Raw genomic sequence first — 21,815 nt, forward strand, 5'->3', positions numbered from 1 at the left:
AATACCGTTGTCTGTACCTGGATCATCAGTGATAATATAACACTTGACCTGAAAATGTCGTTGATACTCCTGGCCTTCCCCTTTCAATAAACACTTTTGGCCATTCACTAGAACACAGAAAATTTCAAGTTAACAATTTAAAAGAAACAAGAATACCTAATACAAGGGAGGGGGACATGGAGAATAGTATGCTCTCATGTACTGCTGGTGCAAATGTGAATCGTTATAGCCGTTCTGGAAATAATTCGGCAGCTTGGTTAACAATTAAAATTCATTTTCCTTTGGCCCAGTAATCCTCCTAAGATTCTATTCTTAGAAATTAAAGCACAAGTAGGGCCATATGTATAGGGATATTTATTGCAGCCATGTGCATAATGCCAGCTGCCTGAAAACAGAATGAGTGTTAGTAGGAGAAAGGCAGAAAACAATGCTACTTCAATAGGTTAGGAGATTATGCTTCATGGAAAAAGTGAATTAGACTAATACCTGTTTAGTTGAAGAGAGTCTCAAAAAGTTCTGTTGTATGAGAAAAGGAAGAGGCAGAAAAGTTTGTATAATAATTTGTGTAGCCAAAAATTAATTGAAGAGAACTGTGCATATGTCATGGGCTCATGAGTATGAAGAAAAATAGTTAAGAATGCTTACTAGGTGGTTAAATGTTTATCTTAGTGTGGGGTGGGTGGGAGTACTTGGGGAGAGAAGTTACGAAAGGATAATTGTCCTTTAGTTGACAAAAGGCTATCTGTGATCATAACTATTCATTATTTGTAAAATTCTATAAATGCTAGATTTAAAGATACTAAGTGAATATTTAAAATTAAAACGACCTATATCTTTTCTAAAAGTGATGCTGATTTGCAAAGACCTGAGTATGTCTATATATATGAAATCGATAGAAACTCTTAGGAGCAAAATAAGCATTATAGAAAGCCAGAAAACTTTCTGAGCTAGAAGGGCCTAAAGTGTGTCCACACACACATGTACACAACGAACGAGTAACCAGTGGGAAATTTATTAGCCCATAAACCTGGAGTGGCCTTTGTGGTTGGTTGGTTGGTACTGCTCTTCATGGGCCTTTGCATTCCTTTGATTTGTCATTCTTGATGTTGGCTTTGTGTTCAACCTCGTAGCATGATGGCTGCATTGTTGAGATGGAGTTTGGGGCACAAGTTGGTTATAACATCTGTGAGAGAAAGGGGCAGGAAGCAGAAGTGGGCAAATGAAGAAGTTGAGCTTTAGTGCAGGCCTGACAAAGGGGAGTTTAGAGCAAAGGATTGTCTGTCAGAATTGTTTCATGTTGGATTGAAATGTTCCAGCCTTTCTACCCTCTGTGGTGTGAGCTGCCCTGAGCAGGGTGTGACCTGGGGCAGGGCAGCTCCTGAAGGAACTGACACTTGGAGGCTGCCTGTTGACGAGGCAGTTAAGTCCTTCCTCAAAGGGGAGATTATGTGATACATCTCACTGTCTTTCTTAAGAATGAAAAAATAGTTCCTGGAAGCCCTCCATCAAGACTTGCCCTCACATCTAAGTATTGGATTACATGCCATGACAGAGACTAGTAATGACCCTTCTTTGCCTTTCTCCATTTTGCTAGTAAAGGGAATCCTGATTTTTCATTGAGTACATGGTCATCTGGAATAATGGCTATATTTCTCAGCCTCCCTTTACATTTAAATATGTCAATAACTTTTGGCTGACGGGATATAAGTTGAATTGTCCTATTTGACTTAGAGGGAGGGGATGTGCACTTGTTTTCTTTTCCTCCTTCCTGCTGGGTAGAATGTGGGGGTAAAAGTTGGAGTTTGAGCAGCCATCTTGGATTATGAGGTGGAAGCCACATGTTGAGGATGACAGAGCAACAAGATAGAAGAGCATTAGGTCCCTGATGATTATAGAAATCCCTTATGTGCTCTGTATTTCTTTCCTTTGGATTTTATATCTTGGTTAAGCCATTACTATTTACATTTTTCTGTCAGTTGCGTTAGGACCTAATCTTTTTATTTTTTTAGTTTAATTTTATTATGTTGTGTTAGTCACTATACATTACATCATTAGTTTTTGATGTAGTGTTCCATGATTCATTGTTTGCATATAACACCCAGTTCTCCATTCAGTACATACCCTCCTTAATACCCATCACCGGGCTAACCCATTCCCCCACCCACCTCCCCTCTAAAACCCTCAGTTTGTTTCTCAGAGTCCATAGGCTCTCGTGGTTCGTCTCCCCTTCCAGTTCCCCCCCCCCCCTTCATTTTTCCCTTCCTACTATCTTGTTTGGGAGGTACAGGGCATTAGGACCTAATCTTAACTGATACACATTTCCATGTGTATAAACCATGATTGGCTCAGACTAACATCTTGGGGGTAAAATGGACATTGGGAGTAAGGCATGGAGATATCAATATCCGGGTAAGTACAGTAGAGGGAGAGAAGGGGAAAGAAGCCAAGGGATTTGCAGGTGATGATAATTGTGATGGACCATCTTAACTAGGTAAGTGGGAAAGTCAAATGTGTAGGTGGTGGGTGATGAACGTGAAGAAGTGACCAGTGAATTGGAAGTCCCCTTAGGGCTGATGACTTCCTGGAAAAGGGGAGCTAGCCTAAATGAACTTGAGACAAAAGAGATAGTGGTCATAACGTAGGATGCCTAAAATGATGCTTTTGCTGTTACAGATAATGGCAGGGCCCAGAGGAGTGGATGACTAAGGTGGGATGGAGGAAAAGACCGTTAACGGTGAAGTTAAGAAATGGAGAGCTTGGGTTCTGATTGGAACATCTTGGATGTTGATGTAGTTGAATGGAAGACAATGAACTAGATGCTGTTATCAGTGGGTGAGAAGGAGTAACTGGGATGTCAGTAGTTAACTCAGAAAGTAGGGGAGGCAGGTCCAGAGGAGAACATCTGTTTCAGAAAGGCTGACGTTGGTGACGGAAGACAGAGGAAAAATGATCTGGAAACAGCAGTGAGGAAGGAAATAGCATCCTTCTTAAATATTAAAAAGTTACATATAACAAAAGATAACAGACACAAAATATAAACAGACACAAAAAGTAAACTGAGAAAATATATTTATAGTGTATTTAACATGCAGATGGGAGCTCCTTAATATAAAAAGAGCTCCTAAACATTAATTTGGAAAAGATAACTTGGTGGTAAAGTGGACACAGAATATGAAATTTTAATTCACAAAGGAGGAAATGCAAATGACCAGAACATATGAGAAGACATTCAAGCTTCAGGGCTGGTACCAGTCACAACATTCATGAGATATCAGGATATGCCTATCATACTGGCAAGACCTAAAAATATTGACGAACTTCATACTCAGCAGGAGTGGGGTAAGACAGGTGCTGATGGACACTGCTCGTGGGGTGTGGTAGATTGCCTTCAGAAGCAAGATGCGTGTGATGGGTCCGTTGTGTGTTGTGGCTTGATGTGCTTGCCCATGTCAGTTATGTTCTCCACAGTGTTATTGTATTAAATATGCTTTAAATATACCTGTAACTGTGTGGTCTTACTTTTTAAAAACCAACTCATACTGATAAGTAAGTTCTTACAGCCATTTTCATGGTACAAAGTACGGATTTCTTATCTCAGCTAGAAAGATTAAGATATGTTTTTGTTTACTCCTCTTGGTTTTAATGTATTTGTACCCCCTTTTCTTAAGTTTATGGCAAGTATTCTTTTCACCTAGATTTGTATAATCTGACCATTAACTATCCAGTGATTTTCTTCTGGTTATGCATTAATGTACCCACTATGCTTAACTCGTATTGAATTGAGAATTAAGAAAGATATTGATATGTGAAATTTTGTTGGACTTAAGTTTTTTTTTTTAATTTGCATTACAGACTAACTGGATCTTCTGGGTTTGTAACAGATGGACCTGGAAATTATAAATATAAAACGAAGTGCACGTGGCTCATTGAAGGACAGTAAGTAGTAATGGCTGGTTTAATTTTTTTTTTTTTCCTGAGCTCAGTGTGGCATTACTTTTTTTTTACAAGCAAAATTAACAATCTGTAACATAAAGTACTTAAAATATTTTTCATTTGATAATTTTTCATCTGACAAGTGAATTTGATTTCATTTTTCTTAATCTTCATTGTTTATCTGAAAAAAGTTTTGGGTTGGATTTAAAGCTGTGAATGAATTATACACACCAGAAATTTGTATATTGTCAGTTATAATAGTTAAAACTGTTGAATATTTCAAATGGTTTGCTTAAAGCAGTAGAAAATTACAATATTATATCATTTTTTGTAAGTACCTATTTGTATTGTGGTCAGGAAAATAAAAATACCTGTTACTGTTCAGATGGCTTCTGCTCTGGGCCCCTGTCCCCTTCAGCTCTTGCCTTTGCCTTTTCTTCATGGCAATTTTTTTCTTTTTTAAAGTAGGCTCCACCCTGGACATGGAGCCCAGTGTGGGGCTTGAACTCATGACCCTGAGATCAGGACCTGAGCCAGAATCAAGAGTCAGTTGCTTATTTGAGCCACCCAGGCAGGCGCCATTCCTTTTTTATTTTCTTTTTTAGGATTTTTTATTTACTTGTCAGAGAGAGAGAGCAAGAGAGAGCAAGCACAAACAGAGGGGAGCAGCAGGCAGAGGGAGAAGCAGGCTTCCTGCTGAGCAAGGATCCTGATGCAGGACTTGATCCCAGGACCCTGGGATCATGACCTGAGCCAGAGGCAGACGCTCAACCAACTGAGCCACCCAGGAGTCCCGACAGGTGCCATTCTTAATGGCACATCTTTAAAGCAGTGTTTCTCAAACTTTGTGGTCTCAGGTCCCCTTTACACTCCTAAATTTTGAGAATTCCAAGTAATTTTTGTTTCTGTGGGTTATCTGTGTTTATTATGTAATAAATTAACACTAAGGAAACGCTTCATTAACTCATTTAAAGGCAACGATAAACCTACTATATGTCAGCTCATGTGACATATTTTTATGAAAAAGGAAACCCTGTATTTTTAAAAAATGAGTGAAAAGAATGGTATTGTTTTACATTTTTGTACAATCTCTTGTGTCTGGCTCCATAGAAGATACCTGGATTATTATATTTTCTTCTGCATTCACTTTGTTACAATATGTTATTGTGGTTGAAGTATGTGAAGAAAATTAGTCTTCACTTGAATATGTAGTAGGAAAAGGAAGGAGATTTTAATAACCCTTTTAAATAATTTTGGATGGTCTTCTTTGATACTACATCAAAGCTTGACAAGTGCTGATTTCTTAAAAGTAAATTGCAGTGTGGAATCTGAAACAATGTTCATGAACTTTTGGAACTTAAGTTAAAATCTGTTGGTTTTCTTGTACTTTGGAATGGCTCTTTAACCTTTGCATGGTTTTGTAACAGGATATATGGGTTATTTGGAAAATCATGGTTCACTGAATTATGCAGATCTTCCAAATTTTGATATATTTCATGATATAACATGAAAAATCACTTGGTTAACATCACCATTAATCTCATCAGAAAGTTTGAAGCATTGGGAAGTTGCATCTGGGTGGCAGATGCAAATTTTCCGTAACTCTAATTATTGCTTGAAAGCTTACATTTTATCTTTGGCAACAAATACTGTCAGTTGTTTTCTTTGAAGTGATAGACTTGCTTTGTTCATTTTTTTTTTAAGATTTTATTTATTTATTTGACAGAGAGACAGTGAGAGAGGGAACACAAGCAGGTGGAGTGGGAGAGGGAGAAGCAGGCCTCCTGCTGAGCAGGGAGCCCTATGTGGGGCTCGATCCCAGGAACCTGAGATCATGACCTGAGCCGAAGGCAGACGCTTAACGACTGAGCCACCCAGGCGCCCCCTTTGTTCATTTTTAAGAAAGTATCTACCAAATATACAAGTCTGCATAACCATAGTTTCTTAGTTGTTCTTTTAAGTAAAAATGGTAGATGGCATTCCGGGAAAAAAGCAACTAGTTCAGCTCACCACCCAAACGATTGCAGGAGTGATTTTCCTTGAGACCACTGTCCTGTGTTACGTAGCAGAAGTGCTTTGTCCATACCTCCTGTCTTGTCAGGTGGGATATTCAAAAGATGTGTACTCGTGGGTCAAGATTTAATGAAATTAATAGTTTTTACCACTTAATAAAGGTATTCTTACATGAAACCCATTTTTCCTTTTTCTGTGAGCGTCTAGTGGTGAAGAATAACAGTGATTACTGGTCCAGTTTGGTGCTTCCGCCTCACTCTGTCCTAAGGTGCGGGCAGTTTCTTTCTCCCACCATTGCTCCTGCACCGTTAGTAAATGCCAACGTGCTGATAAAGGCATGTGACATTTTAGGATTATCATGAACATAGATTTGACCTCATAGACATTTTAGGATTATCGTGAACATAGATTTGACCTCGTAGACTGCCTAAAAGAGTCCCAGGGCCCCTCCTGGCATTGCGAGGCCCACAGCTCGATAACTGCTGCTTTAAGGAGTTGTTTGCCCCTATGCTTCTTATCAGTTCATTCCTATCTGACGTCCTTCTGCAGCATTCCTCTGAAGGTGCTCTTGGTGGTTCCTCCTCAGCCTGAGCAAAACCTTTAACTCCTTCTGCCCCTTATCCCCATATTCAGCCTGCCCATAAGTTCTGCCCGTTTTCCCTCTAGAATGTCTTCCCAATCCATCTCCCTTCTTTTCATCTTCATCTCTACAATTGTTGTGAGACACCAACCATCCTGTCTTTCCCGGGCCACTGTGATAGCCTTGAAATTGGCCTCCCAGATTTTGCTGTTGCCCCTTGCCCATCTCTCGCTTCTCATCTCATGTGGTGTCCTCTGTTTGCTGTGTTTCAGACACACCGGTTTTCCTCGTGTTGCTTGGACACATTAACCTCTTTCTCACTTAGACTTGAAGACTGTGCTGTTCCCTCTGTCCGAAACATGGTTCCCTATTCATTTCACACGGCTTATCTCTTGTCATTCTCATCTCTTCCAGAGGTTTCTGGGGGTAATTCCCTACCACCTGTTGTACGCATCACATTCCTTTCATATTTTCACGGTAGCCATCATCAACTGAGTTAACTTGTTTATGAACTTACTTAGTTGTTTGCTTAGAGATGTTAGGTATGTGGCGTAGAGGGAAGGCCTAGGCTGGAGACATAATTAGGCATCACCAGGATATAAACGGTGCTGATACTGCCAAGAGGTTTTTGAGTGGAGTGTTTGGGTGGAAGCCAGGTTTGAGAGCGAAGACGGTAAGTGGGATGTGAGGAAACAGAGAAAGCAAAGTCTTGTGTGAAGGTTCACTCTCTTCAGCAGAGAGAGGTAATAGCTGGAAGGAGAGTTGAGATTTTTGTTTTTATGTTTTGTTGTTTTTTGTAAAGTATGTGATACTTAAGGAAATTAAAATGAGGATGTGGAAAGTTCCAGATGAGAGGGAGATGTGAAGTGTTTGAGAGATGGACAGAGGAGTGGGCAGGTGTATCTGTTTTGGAAAATGGGGAGTTGAGAGATTTTTGTCTGGGTGCTGAGCTTAAGCAGGGAGGTGGGACCGAATGGTTTGAAACAGTAATCGGGAGTGAGCAGCAACTGTGGAGAAGGAGAGAGAGAATGAGTAGTAGCACTGCTGGCCGACTTGAAGTGCCAGGCGGAAGTTGGTGAGCTGTGACCGGTCCCGAAAGCAGCCTGCCCGGTGGTCTTGAGCACCTCTGGAGGACCCAGTGGTAGGCTTCGTTTTCTTTGCATCTAATCTAAGTCAGAGCAGTTCACTGGTGTCTTCTAGACTAGGCCTTTGCCAGGGAGTTCCATGCAAAGGCAGAAGGGTAGGCAAGTATAGAGAACTGGCAGTTGTGTTTGTGAAATGATACGGTGTGGAATCTGAAGTTGAGTAAGGAAGGAAGTGCAGAAACGGAAGGGCTAATGGGTTGGTTCACAGACTGTTAAAGAACAGCCGCTGTACGGATTGTAAGGCCCAGAGAGGCATAGACCATGGCGATTTTGTTTACCGTTGTGCGCTTAGTGGTCTCTTGCACATAGTAAGTATGAAATAGATCTTCGACAAATGATAAGGAATGTTGTTTAGGTACTATTCTTCATTTTTTACTTTTATTTATTTATTTAAAAGATGACTTATTTATTTATTTGACAGAGACAGCGAGAGAGGGAACACAGGCAGGGGGAGTGGGAGAGGGAGAAGCAGGCTTCCTGCTGAGCAGAGAGGCCCATGCGGGGCTCAATCCTAGGACCCTGGGATCATGACCTGAGCCGAAGGCAGATGCTCAACAACTGAGCCACCCAGGTGCCCTGTTCCTTGACTTTAAAAAGAAATCAATTCAACAAATATTTTTTTGTATTCCTCACATGGGGCTAGTCTAGTTGCTGTTTCATGTCAGTGAGGAGGTAACAGAGAATAAACAGTACACAAGCAGCCCAAGGACACAGGAAATCAGGGGACTAATGTGCCCTTATTTCTTCTCTCCCTGTAAGTTCTTTAAAAATCGATCTCTATCTTCTTCTCAAATGTTTTATAGTTATGATGATTATTATAAACTGCTCTTTTTGTTCTTTTCAGGCCAAATAGAATAATGAGACTTCGTTTCACTCATTTTGCTACGGAGTGTAGTTGGGACCATTTATATGTTTATGATGGAGACTCAATTTATGCCCCACTAGTTGCTGCCTTTAGGTAAGTTTTGTCACATAAGTACTGGTTAATCATTATTAGATTTTTGAATTCAGACTTATCTCCTAGATTGCAAACTTCTGTTGTCACTTGCCACCTTTATTTCATGGAGAGGGTACTAGTTCTGGAGTCCTCTGTCACTTGTGCGCTAGGCCTGACTTGGTTTCCTGCAGCCACTGGGTAAGTTTCTGGGCCGAGTACTGGACCCCTTGTTTCAGTTTCCTGATCTATAAAATCGTGGTAGTAGTATCAAGTTTATATTTTAAAAATGTTTTGTGAGTAGTATATTGGATATTATTTCTGTGAAAAATTTAAATCATGAACCACAGTCACCTTGATCCTTGCGTTCCTCATTGCATAGGCCTTCAGGAGTTATTTGTTGAGTCCAGATCTAGTTTGTGTGTGTGTGTGTGTGTGTATGCATTAATATGGGTGAGGAAAACTTTTTGGAAGAATATACAGAAAATGAAGAGTAACCTGGGGAAAATGAGGAAAATACCAATTATGTATTTTTTTTAGCAAATGTATTCTCTATTAGTAGTTAAATGAAACAGCTTAACACTAAATATATGGAGTGTTCTCTATTGTTTTGGCATTTTTGTTTTTATTGACAATAAGTAGCTCTGTTGCTTATTATGTTTTTGACTACATGGGAATTCAAAACCATCCATTTTTCTTCCTTGATAGGGCATTTATAAAATATATTTTTCTAAAATGTACATCCCCTTAGAGAGCCATAGCTGTCAGTTTTTCATCTGCAGCTGACTTTCTGGATTTCTTTATCTCAGACGTTTTATTTCCCTGACTTTATGTTTATTTATTTATTTATTTATTAGATTATTTACTTATTTATTTATTTGACAGAGAGAGACAGCGAGAGAGGGAACACAAGCAGGGGGAGTGGGAGAGGGAGAAGCAGGCCTCCTGCTGAGCAGAGAGGCCAGTGCGGGGCTCGATCCCCATGACCTGAGCCGAAGGCAGACGCTCAACGACTGAGCCACCCAGGTGCCCCGTTCCCTGACTTTAAAAAGAAATCAATTCAACAAATATTTTTTTGTATTCCTCACATGGGGCTAGTCTAGTTGCTGCTTCATGTCAGTGAGGAGATAACAGAGAATAAACAGTACACAAGCAGCCCAAGGACACAGGAAATCAGGGGACTAACGTGCTCTTATATTTCTCCACTTCCTTTGGCTTAGAATTCTCTCTAGCATATCTTTGAACTAAGGACCAAGGTCATTTTCTGGGTTTGAGAGGTTCACTAATGGAGCCAAAGAGCAGGGTAGATAGGCCATGCTAAGCAGTAAAATGTCATTGTCCAAGTGTGGGGTGTACATATTTTTATGCCAGAATTTGAAGCATACCTTGGGTTATGGCAAGAGGCACCCCAAACTTCGACACAAGCATGAAAACTGTCTATATTAAGATGTTATCATGGTAATACTTGCTGGGGGTTCACTTGACACTGAGTTCATGAATCAAGATTCATGGAGTCCCTATTATGTGCTAGGCACTATGACTCAGCTTGCCAGCGGCCCTTGTGGGAAGGGCCCAAGCCAAGCAGGTGCATCACCACGTGGCTCCCCTGGACTGTGTATTTGATGAGCACACATGTGAAGCAACACCAACAACAAAGCAAGCAGGAGGCTATAATTTTTCTAGTCCGTGACTTCTGAGAGAAGCCAAGGTATATGTGCAAATAACAGGAAGGTTTTTATGTTTCTCTAAAAAAGCTGGCTAACTGATAATATAAATTAACACATTGATTATTTTAAAAATTTAAACATAACATATTTAGTGTGAAATTTCTAAAATGATAGAAAATATGTGTCTAAAAATTGAAATTTGCCTGAAACACAAAACCCCTAAAGGCAGTGACGTTCAGAACACCTTGAAAACCACTGTTGAAGCCATAAGGGTGCCGTCACAAGATGGGGACTGAGGAGTGCTGCTGGATCAGGAGAGCTTTAGAGGGAAGAATCAACCCAGTGGTGATGTGCGGGTTGGGGGGGAGGGAGGGCAGAGTGGTCAGAGCCTGCTGACACACAGCCCAGCTAATGAGAAAAGAAGCCCGTGGGATTTAGAAGGTGGGGACTGTGTATGTCAGTTCTGCCCAAGTCCCTGTGTCAACTCGGACAGGTCACGTAAGTGCTCTAGTCCTCAGCTTCTGCTGCCTCAAGTCCCAGTGTTGTACCACGTTTCCTCTGAGTGTGTTGCAGACTGCGAAGTTCCATTTGATTCTGAACTGGTTCATCGCATTTATCTTTTACATATTGAAGTTCCGAATAAAATTTGTATATCAGATCAAGTTCCATTAGCAGACAAATCTGAGAACCGCCGGAGCAGGATTCTTCCAGCTCTACCACATTTTGATCTTGTGGTGCATCCAGCTCAACAAATGTGTAAATGTAGCCCCTTTGTGGAGTAGCTCCTCTGCGAGGATCTGTCGGGGATGCAGAGGTGGTAGTGGTGATGGAGTGGGGAGAATGGTTTTCCTTTCTGAGAACTTTCTTCATCAGAACATTATTCCTTTTAGAGTTGGTTGTTTTTTCTGGGGTGGGGGTGGTGAGTCATATATTGATAAGGCAATTGTTTAGACTGTGATGAAGAGCTGTGTGAAAGCAGGAGTCCAGCAGTTGTCCAGCACTCAGCTGACCCAGTTGACACCGTGGTCAGACCATGGCACACAGAGAAGCAGTCAAAGGCAGGCACCTCAGGTTTGTGGACCTTCTTTCACCAGGCAGAAGTACAGACCCTGACCCCTGACTTTAAGAACCTGACTTCCCTTGCACATCTCCCTGCCCTTGAGGGGCATCTAATCTTGCAGGGAGACAGGTGTGTCAAACCTAGGATCACTAGGAAACTCGGCTGGTGTAGTTGGTGAAGGCAGGGTGTGCCCCAGGTGTGTTCGGAGAGCCCATGTCTGCCTGGCACCATTCTAATGAATTAAGAAAATATCTTTGAACAGCGATTTTCAAAAATGGTTCTTACCAGTAGTTTAAAATAGAAGATTATACAGAATCCCAGGGCAGTTCTTGATTTGCTCAGGTTGAACGAGTCGCTGCCACCTAAGCTGTGGCTGCTTGTATTTATCTACCTGGGGGCAGGGGATGGGGAGGGTGGTGGGAGGCGGCTCGGGGTGATGGTTGAATGGCACGCCTGCAGCATCGCTTTCTCACCCACGTGCTTTCCATTGCCTTGCGTGCTGGGGTGAGGCTGTGTTTGTATTCATTTACTGTAGAAGTTTATTTTTTTCATAAACCAGTTGTTTTATTTTCACTGGGAGAAAGTGGCACATTCCAAAGCTGTCACAATGTCAAGTTTTCAAAGTGAAAAGAAGCCAATGCCCGAGTCTCTCTGACAGTGGGGAAGCTGACCCCCTTTCTCCAGCATCATGGTCATCTGGTGCAGACAGCCTTCCCACCCCTGCCGTGACTCTGTCCTTCCTCCCTCTGCCCGTTCTCGCACCCTTAAATGTCCCTACCATATGAATAATAAATACCATGAGCCATTGCTTACTGAGCACCTACTAGTGTGAGGCAGTGTTTCAGCACTTCACGTGCTGTAATAGTTTGCTTCTCATTATATTGCTGCGGGGCAGGTAGGATTTCTGCCCGTGTGCATTTGAGGACGCTGAGGTTCCCAGATGTCCATGACGTGCCCAGGCATGTGGAGTGAGGATCAGCGTTCCCATCTCTGGTCCTGAAGGTCATGCTAGGGGAAGAGTGCAGGCCTTCCACATGTGACTGAAGCCCCCAGTCATTCCTGGGCCGGTGTTTCTTATGAGAAGATTACTTGCAACATACCTGGCCCTCTTACAGGTACTTCCCTGTTCAGCGTTTTAAGGGGTTCTGGTACATAAAATTGATGAAAGCATGATGATGATGGTTGAAAACTTCACATAGGTCTCTGATCAAAGGTCACCTTTTCCGAGAGGCCTTCCCTAGCTGCCCCTTTCTAAAGTAGCACCTTTTGTTCTTTCACTGTTTTTTCCTTTCCATAGCACTTATCTCTGTGTGGTGCTACGTACACACACCTGTGTGTCGGGGCAGGGGGTATATCCAGGTGTATCTAGTCGTTTCTCTAATGTGAATTCCATGGAGGCAGGGTGTTCTTCACTGCTGTGTTCCTAATACCTAGAACAGTGCCTTACCTGCAGCATCGGTAAATATTGGTTAGTTGACTACATGATGCAAAATGCTTCACTGTTTTGTAAACCCCGGAGCACGTTTGGAGTTCTCGAGTTCCTAGAATTCTGTCTTTATATTTAAAAGTTGTATTGAATGAAAATCCCGGCCCCTCCTCCTCATTTCTCGTTTCTGTGTTCTTCAGTTTCGTTATTTTTATATGCACTTATCTAAAATTTTGTAAATGTACACATACACTAGGCCCATTGTTTTGCAGCTTGTTTTTTTCCCCTACTTATCAGAATGCCTTGATGAGCTTCTTGTTGGGTTCTGCAGACTTACAGATATGGAATGATTCATTCATCTGACTCCCCGCAGATGAGCATTTACGTGGTCTTCTTCTTCCTCTTCCTCTCCTCCTCCTCCTTTTAATTAAGTAATCACTATGCTCAACGTGGGGCTTGAATTCATGACCCCTAGATCAAGAGTCACATGGCCTGCCAACTGAGCCTGCCCCTAGGTGGTTTTCAACCTGTGCCATTTTGAATAGTGCTGCAGTGAAGATTGTTGTATATTTGTCTTTGTATACATGAGCAAGTGTTAGTTCTACAAAGAACTTAGAATTGCTAGGTCACAGTGAAGATTGTCATAGGCCCTGAGCGGGGAGCTTACGTGATGTGTGCTGTAGGAAAGCAAGGAGGCCAGTGTGGCTGGGGTTGAGCGAGTGAAGCGAAGAGAGTAATAGATGAGATGTTTGTTCACTGGGTGGGGTTGTGTGTGTGGAGCAGATTGCATAGGGCCTGGTAAAGATTCAGGTTTTCACTGAACATGGTGGTGGTGGCGGTGATAGTGAATTGATAATTGGGCAAAAGATGTGCACATATGAAGAAATGCGGAAGGTAAGTGAACAGGAAAAATGATTAACCTCAGGAGTGTAAAAGAAACTCAAAACCACAAAATAAAAGAATTAACTTGTTTATAGCAGCAGTGTCCACAATAGCCAAACTATGGAAAGAGCCAAGATGTCCATCAACAGATGAATGGATAAAGAAGATGTGATATATATATATATATATATATATATATATATATATATATATACACACACACAATGGAATATTATGCAGCCATCAAAAAAACACCCCAAAATCTTGCCATTTGCAACGACGTGGATGGAACTAGAGGGTATTTTACTAAGCGAAATAAGTCAATCAGAGAAAGACAAGTATCATATGACCTCACTGATATGAGGAATTCTTAATCTCAGGAAACAAACTGAGGGTTGCTGGAGTGGTGGGGGGTGGGAGGGATGGGGTGGCTGGGTGATGGACACTGGGGAGGGTATATGCTATGGTGAGAGCTGTGAATTATGTAAGACTGATGTATCACAGACCTGCACCTCTGAAACAAGATAGTAGGAAGGGAAAAATGAAGGGGCGGGGGAATCGGAGGGGGAGACAAACTATGAGAGACTATGGAATCTGAGAAACAAGCTGAGGGTTTTAGAGGGGAAGGGGGTGGGGGGATGGGTTAGCATGATGATGGGTATTGAGGAGGGCACGTATTGCATGGAGCACTGGGTGTTATACACAAACAATGAATCATGGAACACTACATCAAAAACTAATGATGTATGGTGACTAACATAACATAATAAAATTAAATTTAAAAAAATTACTTTTCATTTACTAAATTATCAAAGCTAAAATAGGACTGGTAATTAATCCTTCCTATTGTCAAGTGAGGTAGGATGGACCTTTCCATTCTCATATTTTTTTTTAGGATTTTATTTTATTTTTTATTTTTTTAAAGATTTTATTTATTTGACAGAGAGAGAGCGAGAGAGGGAACACAAGCAGGGGGAGTGGGAGAGGGAGAAGCAGACTCCCCGCTGAGCAGGGAGCCCGATACGGGGCTCGACACCAGGACCCTGGGATCACGACCTGAGCCGAAGGCAGACGCTCAAGGACTGAGCCACCCAGGCACCCCAAGATTTTATTTATTTATTTGACAGAGAGAGCGAAAGAGCACAAGCAAGGGGAGCAGAGGGAGAGGAAGAACCAGGCCCCCTTCAGAGCAGGGAACCTGACGCGGGACTCGATCCCAGGACCCTGGGATCATGACCTGAGCCCAAGGCAGATGCTTAACCATCTGAGCCACCCAGACGCCCCCCATTCTCATACTGATGAGATTTCAAGTTAGCATGTTGCTTCTGGAAAGCAAGTTGGTTTTATGGATCAAGAGCCTTAAAGCCGTCATTTAGACCCTTTGACTTGATAATTTTTAATGCTCTTTAGACACCTAGCAAATATATTGTGTGTTGGACTCTGAATGAGATGGGAAATGCTTGTGATATATTTCTTGTAAAATAGAATATAAGATGTTATATGGTATCAATTAGGCAAAGAAAGTACATCAGAATGTTAAGTGTTAGGATTGTGGGTGTTTATCAATTTATTTATTTATATTTTTACTTTTCATGCTTTTCAGTAGTTTATATTTGGCATTCATCAACTCATAAAATTTGTTACTTTCTGTGATTTTGAAGGTTTACTCAGTTTTTCGAAGAAGCAACATAAATAGTTTTATATACAAAAAAAAGAAGAAGAAGAATAGGGCCATTGAGTGCAAAGCTCATTAGAAATATTACCAGGATGAAGGAGAGCCTAGCGAAAGATTCAGATCTGTTCCTCAGAGGATTCAGAACTAGATCCAGAACTAATTGGGTGGTGTGACGCATTTATCACAAGAATTTGCCCCTCTTCCTGAAAGTGTTTTTTCAGATTCTAAGGATGAACTCCAGTTTTGAATTTGTGTGCTGCCATGTGCCGTGCCTGGTGACCATGCTTCCCTTTGTAAGAAATGTGTTTTCGTTTCAGTGGTCTCATCGTTCCCGAGAGAGATGGCAACGAGACTGTCCCCGAGGTCGTTGCCACATCAGGTTATGCCCTGCTGCATTTTTTTAGTGATGCTGCTTATAATTTGACTGGATTTAATATCACTTACAAGTAAGATATTTAAGTCTAATCTTTGTGATTTTATTCAAAGACTGTATTTGTTTTAACAGTAATAACGACTAACATATATTGAGGGGTGACAGTGTGCCAGGCATTGCACTAAGCAGTATGCATGGGTTTTCTCATTTAAAGTTCTTTTAAAAACTCCGTGAGGTACGGGCACTATGTTTTCACTTGTTCTATAATTGAGGAAACTGGTGGGAAGTGGTAAAATACATTGTCAGAGTGCTGGGACCACAGTTTCAACCCAGGTCTTAACTGCTTTTGAGCTTCTCCTGGAAAAGAGGGGCATTTTTCTGCTAATGGATGAAAACATTGGGGTTTCTTGCTAAGTGCAGTTTAACAGATACTAGTAGTTTTCACGTGCTCAGTGGTTGGCCCATTGATGAGGACTTAGTTGAGGTTACGAAGGAAATGTAGACAAACAGACCTAGACAGCTTTGGGAATTTGTTGTGATAGGAGAGAGGCTAACTTTTGTCTTTTCTTTTTTTCCTCGTAAGAAGTGTTTGTTTTCATTTAGTTAAATCCATAAAGCACCCTAAGCAAGAGGTCTCTGATAAAGAGCTTCTGTGGCCCACAGAGCCTAAGATACTATTTGGTTTTTTTACAGAATAAGTTTGCCAACTCCTGGCAGAGGCAGTAAGCTCCATGTATAACCTTTATGCTGGATTCTTTTTCTGCCTGTTTTCTCAGGGTCTCCAGATTCTTTCAGGCCTATCTAGAGCCATCTCTGTCTTGCTTGGTTTGCTGATTTAGCTTTTCAGGTGCCCTTGGTTTGTGACTTGGTAGCCTGGGCAGCATATCACAGTACTAGCAAGGTGATTTTTAGTGAGCCAGGCAGGCATAAAGGCTGGTTGAGGGGAAAGACTGATAAGTCTGGTTGGGTACATGTGAGATGTCTAAGCAGGACATTGGTATTCAGATCCAGGGCCCAGAAGAGCTGTCAGGGCTGGGGATATCATCTGGGAATCACTGGCACATGGACAGTGACTGGATTATGGGGTGTGTGCACAGTGAGGACAGGGGCAGTAGAGGCAGCTGAAGGGCAGAGCAATGCCAGGGGGCTGAGTTGTCACAGGAGCTCGGAAAAGAAAGTCTTAAGGAGGGAACTGAGGTTGAGTAAGCAGAACGGGCCCTAGGTGACCCTAGCTGAGGAGGGTTGGAGGCAGGGGTCTACAAGGGGCATAGTTCAGAATGGAAGGTTAGAAAGTCACAGCATTGAGAGTGGGACACTCTGGGAAGAAGTTCAGCTCTGAAGGGCAAGGGAGAGGTTTAGGGCGGTACTTTTCAAACTTCACATGCACAGGGATCTCCTGGAGGGGCTTGTTAAGACAGATCCCTGGCCCTTCTCCAGAGACCACAGTTCGACAGAGCTGGGGCTTGAGAATCCAAATTTCTGATAAGCTCCTGGGTGATGCTGCTGCCGCCTGTCCGTGATCGATACTCTGAGGAGCATTGCCCTAGCCATTCATCTAGGCCCCATTCTGGGCTCCCTACAGATTTTTTTTTCTTTTAAGATTTTATTTATTCATTGGAGATAGAGACAAAGAGAGCACAAGCACGGGGAGAGGCAGAAGGAGAGGGAGAAGCAGGCTCCCCGCTGAGCTGAGAGCTGGATGCTCGATCCCAGGACCTGGAGATCATGACCTGAGCCGAAGGCAGACGCTCAACCATCTGAGCCACCCAGGCGCCCCGAAATTCATGTTATTCTTACCCTGATTGGTGTAGGGGAAGCCTTGATCTCTTCTGGAGACCAGAATTAGTATTTATTTGTTAAGCGGAGGAATGTTGAGGTTATCCTAAATTTTACTAACTTCTTGGTTACAAGATCCCTGTTCTGCAAAAAGGAGCCCTAAACCATTTTGGGGCTTTTAGACCCTTTGAAAAGCCAAATAAAATGATGTTCTTTATTCCCAGAAGAATGTCCAGAAAGACATACATAAAACATTGTTATTCCTTTTCCACGTGTCCTCAGGTTGCACTGAATCCTAGCTTTGGGCCGACCTCAGCTGGGGGACCCTTGAGACTAGTACCCACAGCTACTTCAGTGTTGCCAAATTTTCTTTTCAAAGAAGAAAAAAATAGTTATATTTTATTTTCACACAAACTGGCTCATCTTACTTCCCAGTCACATTTTAAGCACAGATAATTAGACTAATTTTCTCATTACTCCAATTTAGACATACAAGCAGATGTTTTGATGTATTACCTGCCACTTTCATTTTTCAGAGATTCAAAAATGATTTTTGTGTTTTGAGATTTTTTTGTAACTTTAAAGAGTGCTCATAATTAATTTTTGGCACATGAAGTAAACGTATGCCTGAGGGCACTGGAGTAGAGAAGTTGAGGGGCAGGGGAAGTTGCGATATTTGCCCTCCTTCAGCTTAGAAGGTGCTAAGGGTTACTCCCTCCCCTTCCTTTTTCAGTAACATTAAGTTTTGTTTGCTTGCCATTCTCTTGTATACGGTTAATAAGTGTGTCAGTAGGAAATTATAATTTGACATATTTTTGGTATGAGGCATAAGGGTGAGCACATCATGGCAATGCTTTACTGCAGTTTTATTCTAAGCTTTTTATAAAAACAAAGTGTGGTTATTGTAGCCATTTTATTGTAACAAGTCCAATCTGCAATTTAAACTTTAGTTTTTATAAACTGTTGTCTTGCAAAGGCCTTTTTCTTAATAAAGATGAAATTGAAGCCTCTCTTCCGTGTTTGTATTGTTATAGAGACAGTAGACACCACTTTTTAGAGGCCTATAAGAATGTCATTCAGCTTTTTTAGCCAAATACTTTGTGTACTTATTCTGCTTACTGGGGCTTGAAAAGTAGGTATACACATTTCTTACATTCTAATTACACAGATTATAAAAATACTGTATATAAATATTTATAGTGTAATAAACTGATATTTGGGTGTAGGTGTGAACATTAATTAGCTTGTTTTTTAATAACTGATTCCTGATTTTTTGACATGCTTTGCTACAAAATTTCTTTTTAGTTTTCTTCATAGGCCTTAGAAGAAACCATCTACACTCTTAAAAGTATCCTGATAGTTCGGTTATTGCTCCCCCCTTTAAGAATCTGAATTATGTCTTCTCAGAGTGCTGTCAATATCTTAAGTCATGTTATTATGCGACACATTATAGTTAAACTGTTGAGTTAAACTGGTCCTCCCTTTTCTTCCATCTGACATGAGTAGATAAACTTATGGAGGAATTTTAAATACACCAATCTGGGCAATAATCTTTAATTCTCTGAACTTTCAGAGACTGTCCAGGGGTATACACACCATGAGGTTGGGTAATATATTGTTAGCACTTTGTATTATCCTCTTCCTCCAAACTTGCAAGCTTGCATTTGACAATTTTCTTTTTTCTTTTTTCTTTTAATTTTTATTTATTTGAGAGAGAGAGCAAGTGAGCATGAGCAGGGGGAGGGGCAGAGGGAGAGGGAGAAGCAGACTCCCCACTGAGCAGGGAGCCTGACATGGGGCGCAGTCCCAGGACCCTGAGATCACAACCTGAGCCAAATGCAGATGCCTAACCGACTGAGCCACCCAGGTGCTCCTCATTTGACAGTTTTCTAATGCTCATCACTGGGGGGGCCACCAAGAACAGCATAGTCATCCCTCCCTTGAGAAGCTAAGCCTGGACATTTTGCAAGAATTTCTTCTCCCTTTTAAGTTTTTTAACTTGCCTCCCCTTATGAGAATCCAGCAGGGTTGGATTTGATTTCATTACCTGCCTTTGCAGTGTTGAGTGATCCCATTTAGGCCCACTGGTAAGTACTGCCATTATGCTTGTGAATGAACTGGAAAGCCAGTGAGAGTCTTAAACCATGTGTAGGTGAAAGTTCTGCTAAGTAAGTGTGGCTTTGTGTTGATTTCATTCTCTGCCACTGTTTTTATAGTTTTGACATGTGTCCGAACAACTGCTCAGGCCGAGGAGAATGTAAGAGCAATAATAGCAGCAACACTGTCCAGTGTGAGTGTTTGGAAAACTGGAAAGGGGACGCATGCGACATTCCTCACTGTGTCCATGACTGTGGTTTTCCTGATCGAGGTATTTGCAATTCGAGTGATGTCAGAGGATGCTCCTGCTTCCCCGAGTGGCAGGGTAAGAGCTTCTTTTATCTTTGTTTTTCTTCCAATTTACAGCATCTTCCTAGTTCAGTAAATTGTACATTGACTTCATTCCTTGCATATGTACCACTTATGTTAATCAGATATCAGGTAGCATTGAAGTTTTTGTGTCTCCTTATTCAGATTCTTAAAAATCTTTCCATTTCATAGATGTGTGGTCGTGGTCTCTTTAGAATTGTGGAGGGGTTTGACATTCTTTGCAATTCATTCATGAAAATTGGAGGACTTGGTCTCAGCCTCAAGAAAACATAGCAGAGAACCAAGGCTAGGAGGTGGGACGAGAACTAATGATAGTATCTCTCAGAAACTTTCAATAAATTCGGAAAAAATTGGGGTTGATTATACAATAGAATCCTAAAACAGCGAGTGGAATTATCTGCAGATAGAGAGGTTATCAGAGAAACTTTAGCAAATTCTTTAAGGGTTGTGTGATAACACCTGTTACTGATTTAGTAATTTTCTTTATATATTTACCTTTTCTTCAGAGCACTTTTATTTTGAAAGGAAATGTGCTTGTTTAAATGCTTTTGTTTGTGTACTTTGGCGGACATCAATGAGTTAAGTAACTGAAGTGTTTGAGGACCTACCTCTGTGCACAGGTTGCAGCAGGAGCCACACCCCCCAAGAATGGAGTTTCTTAATTTTCCAGGAATTGGATGGGTTGTATTATTACTCCCGGGGCTAGTCCTTACATTTTAACCCTAAAATTTTTCATTTGAATTAATAATTTCTTTGTCTACTCTTTCCTCTGAGAGCTGCTTAAGCAAGTATTTCATTACTAAAAAATCCTAACCTGGATATGGTCATGTCATCATGAGAAAGTATGTGATTTTGAATTTTACTAGAGATGACCCTTGGTCACCAGCTTTGAGTGAATTGAAAGCATGAATTAAAGGGTTTTGTCTGATATTTAGATGCTAAAGGAAAGACTAAGTATTCTTTAGATATTTGTTACATTTATATGATTAAAACTTGAAATGCAGTAATTTTAAAGCTGCATTTTTGTGAAGCTAATTTATTCTGTTTTATTAGGTCCCGGATGTTCAATTCCTGTACCAGCTAACCAGTCATTTTGGACTCGAGAGGAATATTCAAACCTAAAGCTCCCCAGAGCCTCTCACAAAGTTGTGGTCAATGGAAATATAATGTGGGTTGTTGGAGGATATATGTTCAACCACTCAGATTACAACATGGTTCTGGCGTAAGTTGTTTTAAACATTTTTGCAAGAAGCTTACTAGTTTTCCATTTTGAAAATTTATGAAGTAGAGATAAGTGAAAAGAAATCATCAGTAATTCTATTACCTGAGGAAAATCCCTGTTAATATTTTAGTAGTAGTGTTCCAGAATTTTTTGGACATATTCTTAGTTTTTGAAGTCTGGACCCACAAAGAATGCATTGTTATAATAAGCAAGAATTCATCTTTTCTAGATACCATCTCTTATATTTTGCTTTAGGCTGTATATAAATTGGGGGTTACTTTACCTGTAAATTTAATTAGCATTTCTGTAGATCAGATGGTTTGAATTTATAGCTTGCTAGAGGAAATTATGCCATTGTCTAATACTTGACCCAGAGTTCAAGGTCTGTTTGCTGGTCCTATGTTGCTCATCTTAAAGGGAGACTATATGGAATCACAGTGGAGTCACGAAGTTACTTACGAAGATTGATTTTAGGAGAAATTTATGAACACAAACTCATGCTGATTTTGTGCCCTGGAAATTTTTTCTAGGCATTTTTTATTAATGAAGATTGTCAAAAACCAGCATCTGTTCTTTAAGGGATTCAGAAACTATGGCAGCAATGGCATAGTTTCTGAATCCCTCAAATAGTCATTAAAGCACATAGACAACTAGGATAGCAAAATGAAAAAGCACATGGGTAACAAAACAAAACTTGGTCAG

General features: G+C 41.1%; 1 protein-coding gene across 5 annotated transcripts in view; it reads left to right on the top strand.

The window, feature by feature from the left end:
• The window catches only part of ATRN (attractin), a 158,195-nt gene that overhangs the window by 33,820 nt on the left and 102,560 nt on the right, over positions 1 to 21,815 (top strand). For 4 of the 5 annotated variants that reach the window (XM_025875936.2, XM_025875937.2, XM_025875939.2 and 1 more), the window contains exons 2-6: positions 3,853 to 3,936; positions 8,516 to 8,629; positions 15,633 to 15,761; positions 19,681 to 19,886; positions 20,945 to 21,113. In XM_025875936.2, coding sequence (XP_025731721.1) covers positions 3,853 to 3,936; positions 8,516 to 8,629; positions 15,633 to 15,761; positions 19,681 to 19,886; positions 20,945 to 21,113 — 702 coding nt within the window. Of the gene's footprint in view, positions 1 to 3,852; positions 3,937 to 7,886; positions 7,980 to 8,515; positions 8,630 to 15,632; positions 15,762 to 19,680; positions 19,887 to 20,944; positions 21,114 to 21,815 lie in introns of those variants that run through there. The other variant, XM_025875941.2, reaches the window with a different exon arrangement.

The sequence above is a fragment of the Callorhinus ursinus genome, unplaced genomic scaffold, assembly GCF_003265705.2.
Source record: "Callorhinus ursinus isolate GAN/ISIS: 27379988/994484 unplaced genomic scaffold, GSC_fseal_2.0 scaffold29, whole genome shotgun sequence".
NCBI lineage: Eukaryota > Metazoa > Chordata > Mammalia > Carnivora > Otariidae > Callorhinus > Callorhinus ursinus.